The sequence below is a fragment of the Hesperophylax consimilis genome, chromosome 4, assembly GCF_061612785.1.
Source record: "Hesperophylax consimilis isolate HC1 chromosome 4, BYU_Hcon_1.0, whole genome shotgun sequence".
In the NCBI taxonomy this organism is placed as follows: domain Eukaryota; kingdom Metazoa; phylum Arthropoda; class Insecta; order Trichoptera; family Limnephilidae; genus Hesperophylax; species Hesperophylax consimilis.
In genome coordinates, this window is record NC_142839.1 from 13,537,749 (window position 1) to 13,546,752 (window position 9,004).

Here is a 9,004-nt window from a genome sequence, read left to right on the forward strand (position 1 = left end):
GTTTATGGGACATTTTGTCGAATGCCTTCGAAAAGTCTGTATATATACAGTCGACTTGTTTATTTTCTGCAAATGATTGTATAATCAAGTTTTGAAATTCCGTTAAGTTAGTTGCGGTGGATCTTCCTTTTTGATAAAACCGTGCTGTTTTTGATTAATTAATTTTATTAATTTGGGATAGATTTCGTAAGGACCAATGATTCAAAAAGCTTTGGCAGTACTGACTGTATACAAATGGGGCGATAATCAGCTATGTCTATAGCGTCTCCTTTTTTGTAGATCGGTGTAATGAAGCTAGATTTCCAGCGGTCTGGAAAATGTCCAAGGGACAAGAGACGATTAGATAGTAATGTGAGTAGTTTAGATAATGTATTAGAGCATTTTTTGAGGAATATTGGTGGAATTTTGTCTGGGCCAGCGGATTGGTCAGTGTCTAAGGAAAGTAATTTTTGTTCGCAACACTTTTGTGTGATTTGGCAGTTTGTTAAGTTTGTGGTCATATTAAATTTGTATTCGGGTATTTTGTCATCTGGAGTGTCTTCATCATATACATTTTTGAAGAAGTCCGAAAAAAGGTTTACAATAACCTGTGTATTGTTTGCACTGATTCCATTCATTTACATTATTGGCGGGTAGTCTGTGTTTTCATTGTTCGTTTTTTTAAGAAATTTTCAAAGGTTTTTGGATTTAAAGACAGTGTCCTCGACATAGGTTATGTACATTTTGTAACATTGTTTGGAAAGATCTTTACATTTTTTCCTAGTTTCGCTAAAGATTGTATAATCATTTATGGATTTACTTTGTTTGAATTTTTTGTGTTGAATCTTTTTTGCTGAAGAGAGGCTGTAAGCTCTGATGAAAAACAAACCGGATAGGTATAGCTATTATAGTATAGCTATTCTTGGTGTGTAAAAAGGTACATAGGATTCAATAGTATTAGAAAAATATAAATAAAGTTTATCTAACGATTCATCAACGCTTTCATCGGATAAAAAAGACCAGTCTGTATTTGAGAAATGGCAGTTAATTGAGTCGAAGTCGGCTCGTTTAAAGTTAAGGACGCTTTTTGAAAGTTTCCTTTCATTATCACATGTCATATTTAATTTAAGTATAGGGGAGGATGGTGATTATCTATAGGTAGAAGTGGAACATTTGAGAGTTCAACAGACATTTTAGGATAGTTTGATAAAGCTAAGTCTAATAAGCGATGGTTACTGTTATATATAAAATTATGTTGATGAAAGTTTAGAAAGTTTACCATGTCCAAAATTTCACGTGCACGATCGTTTTCACTTTCATTTATGATGAGACCACAGTTATTTGCTTTCCATATTAAGTTTGGTAAGTTATAATCCCCAAGAATAACAATTTTCGAGTGAGGATATTTTGATGAAATTGTTTCGATGTCTTCACAGTGGTTTCTATATGACTGAGGGTCAGAAAGTGGTGGTAGATAGGCCGTTCCAAATATAATTTTCTCGAGAGGAGTCGTTATTTGCACAAAAAGATGTTCGATGTTATTGTGTTTCGTGGTTAATTTTCTTGCTGACAACTTCTGTTTTATTGCAATTAAAACTCCTCCACCTCTTGACTTGGAACTTGATCTGACGTTTCTGTCGCAACGAAATACTTTGTAGTTAGTAAGACCGAGATCAGTCGATTTGATTTCCGAGTTTAGCCAGGTTTCCGTAAGTATAATGATGTCATGATGATGAGAAGGTAGAGCTGCTTGTAGGTCATCGAGTTTTGATCGTAGTTTGCGGATGTGTTGATAATAGATTTTTATGGTTCTGGTTCGGTTAGGTGGGATTTTTTGAATATTTTTGTAACTTCCTAGTTTTTTGGTCGATTCGGCACGATTCGGGGGGTAGAGTTAATGTATTTTATGGTGACATCTTCACCATTTTCTTTCTTTTTCTCCAGCTGAACCCTCAGATCGCTCAGAAATTTTTGTTGCGCCGGTGTTGAGTCGGGGTAAATTCTGACATTGTTCTTGAGAAGACTTCGTTTGCTTAGAATATTTCTCGATTGTGTTGAATTTTGTAGTTCTATTTTTTTTGGTCGAGGCTTGTCATTTAATAATTTTCCAACCCTATAAAATTTAGAAATATTTTCATTTGCTGAATTGTCGATTACACCGATTATACTGGTGACAGCTGCCTGTTCATCCAAGATCCTGCCAGCATCTGTCGTCTCAATGCTTTCGGGCACATTGCAAATAATAATATTTTTAGATCGCACTTGTTGTTCATTCATTTCCAAAATTGCCTCGCAAATACTAAAGTTATTTTGCAAAGGATTTGCTCTAATATCCTTGTATGCACGCAGTTCACCTTCTAAATTAGCAGTTTTGGATGCTACAGCTGAAGAAATGGTACTTATGGCACTTAAAATTTCACATGCAATTGGGGAAATTTTAGAGATTTGTTCCTTGTTAAATTTGTTGGCCGGATCAAAAGGTACTTTATTTAAGGCATTGACAGCTATTTCTGCTTTGGAGATGAAATTTTGCACATCCATTGTGAAACGTTTAAAAATTCACTATTCACTGCTTATCACTGTTGGGAGTCGATGATTTGTTTTTGCTTTTGTTGACACAGTACACAAGCACTTCCAATGCTAAATACTGCTATGTTAGTAAATAAGTGCTGCTTGTTAATATTCAATAATATTTATGTGTAATAATTCACTGTAAATAGTGTAAATGTTTAATTTTGACAGGAGTAGATCAAAATATCTTTGTACTGTCAAAAGAGTATTGTTGTTATGACTTGTCAAAACAATATAATTTCCAAGGCCAAGATGTGTTCTAGTTGCAGTACTTAAATAAAGCGTCTAGAATATTTCTAAGCAATAATATTTGCAACCCAAAAACACAGGATTTTGCATCGCCTTAGTGCATTTCTTAAAATTTGTTTCTGAAAATTTGTTCGTTAATATTTGTTTACGAAATGAAACGCTCACATTGAACAAAACATAGATGGAGCCGAGCTCAATCCAAAACGAAAGATACTCTCTCGCTGAAAGATAAACAACAGCTCTAAATGGCTTTAGCGGCGTTGGATAACCAGATCTCAATAGCCAAGTACTTACCCAACTTCCTCCTCCGCAACTCCTTCCCCTCCCGCTACCTTCAGTCTAATGACTTATACCAAAGGGGATTTTATTTTATTTTTATTAGGTTTGTCAACAGTAATTCACATCAAAGCTCACAAACACAACATTAATAATAATAATAATAAGGTGTTTATAAGGTGCGGTATGTGGGGAGGTTAGTGCAGTCCCACACATTCCATATAGAGATAAAACAAAATATATAATCAAAAACAAAAAGATAGAACAGAAAGAAAAAGAAAAGAAAACAGAATAAATAGAAAATAAAATAGAATAAAATGATAAAATAATAGAATAATAGAAAGTTCAAGCCTTTAGGGAGCCGTGACTATGTTAGGTGTTAGTATTTTTCTCCAGTGTGCGTCAATGCCAGTGGCGGTTCGTGGTCTTTTTAACAGGGGGTTCAGAAATTCAAGAGAAGATAAACATATCTAATTAAAATTTACTTACTGCTATCCTTCGTCAAATAGTCGAATACGGCAGCAGTCAAACAACTTAAATAAAGTTAGTGGGAGGGGTACCTACATATTATTGTTTTTAAATCACTTTACACTAGACACAATTATTAGATAATGAGAAAAGTTTTATAGGAATGAAATTATATTTATAATTATTAATAAAGGAAAGATCGTTTACTCCAATTTTACACCACGATGGGTCGCCTCCAAAAACTAAACAGGGGAAGCAAAATAACGATTGGTTTCCTCGCAACCACATAACCAAGTACACCTCGCGTACCACTCACGTTTAAAAACTCGAGTGAATTTCTCGGTTTTCGCGGCACAAACCTGGTTTAATGAGAGGTCAGGACGCGGAGGCCCTTTATTTTTAATTTCCAACCTTTTTTCATAAGTATTGGCATTATTTTTTTTATATAGACAACACTGTATTCCGCCATTGTATAAAAAAATTATGACAAAATATTCGCGACAATCAATAAACGCAAACGCATAAATAAACATATACGCAAACGCTTTCAATTTGAAATCCGAAAGAATACTGGAGATGGAGAACTGGAGAAGACAAAACACAAAATTGCATAACTAGCGACGACAATGGGGCGTTTGCCGAAACTTTCGCAAATATAATTAAGGAATTTAACGACTTATCTAAAAAAAAATACGAAAACAGAAATCAAAATCGGTCTACTTCAATAGGTAGTAGATTTACAAATGCCATAAGCAAACGGTTGGAGAAATGCAGAAACAAGAAAAAAAAATATGTACAAAAATGACTACAAAGTTAAATACCATAATATAACATAAAAAATAACACTTGCTTCCCTATGGTTCAAAGGTCAAACGTCGGCCAGTCAGTCCGCGAAGTTCTCGGGTTTCTTCGGTTACATTCGTCAATGTTCGGAGGTCACGTGATATCATAACGCGGGTTCGACGCACACAATTTGTCTTAGTTTTGCAAAGAAAGACCAAATTTTGTATATGTCACCGTCATAGGGTTTGTACCGGCTAAAATTCTTTTGTATGAAGAGTTTGGCGCGGATTTCAATTCGCACAAACTTGGAATATGTATCGTATTTTTTGGTGGCGCGGGTTTTGAAGGCGAAATTTTAATAGCGTGCTATCTATAATGTGCTTATATTATTATAAAACAAGTTTGTTTTATTTTCTCATCTTTTTAATGGGGGTTCGCCGCACAAACGCACTTTAGAGAAAACCGCCACTGGTCAATGCTGGAGGATGGAGTGAGGCGGGCTTCCATAGTGAGGATGTTTCCAGAACTTCTTATCCTTTCCCTCATTCCTGCCACCCTGGATCTAATAAGGGCTGCATATCCGGGAACTCGCCCCTCCGTGAACATACGGGAAGCGCTGCAGTATCTGGGGAGACAAAACATTGTGCGGAAGGCGTTGTTGTATTGGACCCGTAGTCTTTCTATACTACTCTTTTTGTAGTTTGCCCATAATTCGCACGTGTACAACGTTGCGCAGAAGGAAAGGAAGAGCGTCCTTTTTACTGCGGTACTGCAAAGGCAAAATCTTCTACTGAGCATGTTTGCTTTAACGCTGAGAGCTCGCCTTTGTCTATCGATATCATCATCGTCCATCAGATTACTGGTGATTATGTGTCCAAGGTATTTAGTTCCTTCGGTCACCTTCAAGTTCATACCGTTCAGGGTAGCTGGAGGAATATTTTTCGGGCCTTGCCCATGTCTTATGACCAATAGAGCCGTTTTAGCGGGGTTATATGACATTTTTGTTTCTTCAGCATACTCTTCACAGATTTTCAGAAGAATGCGCAGTTCCCTTATAGATGGTGCCATCAGGACCATATCGTCCGCATAACTGACGTTATTCAGACACTGTCCTCCGATGTGGCAGCCTACTCCTGCATTGTTTAGCCTTTCGGTGAGTTCATCCATGTACAGATTGAACAGTATCGGTGACATGCATCCTCCCTGTCTGACGCCACTCTTTAGGAGAAAAGGTTCGGAAAAATCATCCTTCCATCTTACTAGGTTTTCCTGCTGTCTATGCCACGAGTCGAGGATATGTATGACTTCCGATGATATGCCTCTTTCTCTGAGTTTAGCCCATAGCAGAGGGTGAGAGACCCTGTCGAAGGCCTTGCTCAGGTCTAAGAAACATGCATATGAGGTGGTCTTTTTATTCCTGTAGTATTCCAGGGTTCTTTTTACCGTAAATATAGCAGGATCGGTAGCAGTTTGCTTTTTGAATCCCATTTGGTTGTCGTAGGTTTCCAGACTGGGTCCGATACTGTTTAATAATAGACGTTCGAATAATCGTGCAATGGTGGTGGCAATTGAGTTCGGTCTATAGCTGTCTTGAGAGGTAGATTCCAACGATTTAGATTTGAGAACAGGTGTTATTATAGTTCTTGTCATATTTGTTGGCAAGTATCCGTTCTTCAAGATGTCGGTAAACAAACTCGCCAGCAGTAGAAAAATCGGTCCTCCAGCGTGTTTGATGTGTTCGGTACTCAGTCCGTCATGACCCGCTGATTTCCCAGTTTTCATTTGTCTCAGGGCGGTAATGACCATGTCTGCTGTGATCAATAAGCCGCTGTCTTGGTTTGTTAAACGACTCAGTGGTGGTTCGCTTGCAGGGATTGGAGAGGTCGGAGAAGAGGTGGCGAAGTGTTCTGCAAAAATGTTAGCAATAGCTTTAGTGTTCGTTTCTCCATTTATATTGCACGGAATTTTACATCGTATGTTGCAGTGTTTATTTGTCTTATTTCAAAACTGTTTAAAGTCACGGCTATGTAAAGCTCCAGCTATTTGATTGATACATTGATGACATACACACTCACATATGCATTACATTCATACATACACTTACATATATATTACATACATATATACACTTACATAACAGTAATAAGTTTTTAGAACAACACGATATGGAGCTTTAAGTCTTGTTAAGAGGAAGCTACAAGCCAAAAATGTGTATATTCTTGGTATACCTTATACTATAGGTAATAGGCATTAAAATCGCTTGAAAAACGGAGTCTAGTAACGTTCTATTTCAAGCACAAAACTGGTTTTTATTTATTTTGTAAAAAAAGCAAAAAAGTTAATCAAGTGAAACTGTCACAGAAAATCTTAGCTATAATACTGTATGTTTTAAAAGTTGATTCCTTTATGCGTTAATACATTTCTATTGAGAAAATATATTTTTTAGTAGTTTACATTTATATTTTTTATTAAGTAATTTATTTTTTATTTGTATTCTACTTAAGCGAAACGATAGAAAAACTTTCAATTTATCTAAAGCATATTTAAGACTGGCTCCAGACGGTAGGAAGCAGTGAGGACCTTTGTGCGGTGTTCAACTTTTACCTAGTCCTTAATAAATGCCATTTATTGAAATTCTGCTTTTACCATTCCAAATCAACAATTCTCGCAATCGGTTGAACTGTAATTTTTTTGTCGAATTCGTTGAATATAAACCTAGTTGGCAATCGATCAAACATCATCACTTACGATATCATTGCAAATGTATAAATTTAACTCCATTCCAAACATCCAAAATTAATATCAATCAAATCATATTCTCAATATTGATATATTTTCATTATACGCCTGAAAATATTTTTATTTTTTTATTTATTTTATTTTTTTTTTTTTTTTTTTTTTTTATTATTTATTAACGCCCTATCGGGCTTTTACATAGTAAGTTGACAGTTTATGTATTTAAGTGTAACATGTACATGGATAAAATAGCTAAATATAATTTACTCATAAGGTATTTAGAAAATAATATGGTTTAGTAAATCAAAGTATGAAAACAAGATCTTTTTTAAAGCTAATAAATATTACACGTTAAAACTAGCAAATATTTATAGTGGAAATAAATTCTGAGTGCACTTTTTACATATTTACGAAGTTTATTGGTTTTTTGTAGAACTGTAGTCATAATTTTAATGTGATTTGGTATTTTAATGTGCTTTCAGACTGTGGAGGAGTTGTACCAGATGGCGGATAGGATCATTGGTGTTCCGAGGGAGACAAATATGGCGCGATAGTAGAAGCATTCCTCACACAGTAAATCAGATTTATAAAATCACCTATTTTTGTAACGCGTTTGCTCTTCTTGCCAAACCAATAATATAATAATACAGCTTATAGTTATTGCACTGTGAAGTAATATCTCGGACGTTACCGCCATGAAAAAAATATTTATTTAAAAACCTGTCTGCAGAGTGCACAGATAAGTTTAAAAATACGTAAATATGTAATGTTATGCTACGTATAAACAGGACAAAATTTCCGCGAGCCGAGCTGTGAATTATGGGAAAGGAACGAAGCAACCGCAAATTTGTTTTTTTTCTTGAAATTTTTCTTGTTTATAAGCACCCTTGTGTCGAGCTGAAAAAATGACATATTTTTTATAAAGTTGAGATTATTTTAATAATATAGACGATCATATAGCAAAAATTGTTTCAATCCATGATTTGTGAGTGTGATTATTTTTTAATATTAAATGTTGAACTAACAAAATGCTAAGCAATAAAACATGTTAAATAGTATAAATATTTCTTAACAAAAGTGTAAAAACGATGTCTAAGGACGGGTTGTTTCGGAGAATTTGAACAATTCATCAAATTTCAACGTTCATTTTCAAGTTCTGTGAAAGATTTTTTCAAGTTCTGTTTTTATTTCAGTTTTGTCAAGCAACTAGCCTACAATGATATAAAAACAGAAATTGAATAAGTCTTTCACAGAACCCGAAAATGAACGTTGAAATTTGATGAATTGTTCAAATTTTCCGAAACAACCCGTCCTAAGTGTGTATAAAAATGATGTCTACTATTTATCACGTTTTCGCGCTATTTGGACACGTTGTACAGTTGTTTTTATGCATTAGTCATCTTTTGGGATCTTTTTTTTTATGAAAAGGAAGTTGAGGAATTTCTGGGAAGGTAAAGGGTATGAGGGTTGGGTAGGAATCTAGGGATCAGAGTGTCCAGGAGAGACGGACATATGAATATATCCCTCCCACTGCGGCGCGAGGTGATGGGTCGAGAGACCAGTTGGAGAGGTCAAAGGATCTCCCTAAATCAGCCTCTCCTGATCTGGCACACCACGCAGCTGGTGGGCAGGCGCATCCTGAACACACCTCACCCAATAAACCCTGGCACACCAGCTACGTAGCGAACCACTTGATAATCTAATAAATGGTTCCCGGGGCGGCGGTACCCATACCCGGATGTAGTTTTAAAGTGGGTTTACTTTTGATATTACCAAATAATAAACAATATTTTACAAAATAACATTATTATTTTTAAAACATGTCTATCGATTTCGCCTTATTTTTATTTGGGTAGAGTACAATTTATTTGCACTGGTTTATTTGGTTGGAGATTGTAATTTTCAATTGGTTGTTATACGGCATATTAGGCAATCCATTTAA

The 9,004-nt window shown here is 35.5% G+C and overlaps 1 protein-coding gene across 1 annotated transcript in view; it reads left to right on the forward strand.

Moving 5' to 3' along the window:
* The window catches only part of LOC149424222 (uncharacterized), a 40,493-nt gene extending 32,877 nt beyond the window's left edge, over positions 1 to 7,616 (forward strand). Inside the window, exon 5 of the mRNA XM_089631049.1 lies at positions 7,545 to 7,616. Coding sequence (XP_089487175.1) covers positions 7,545 to 7,616 — 72 coding nt within the window. The remainder of the gene's footprint in view (positions 1 to 7,544) is intronic.
* Positions 7,617 to 9,004: the final 1,388 nt, after the last annotated feature.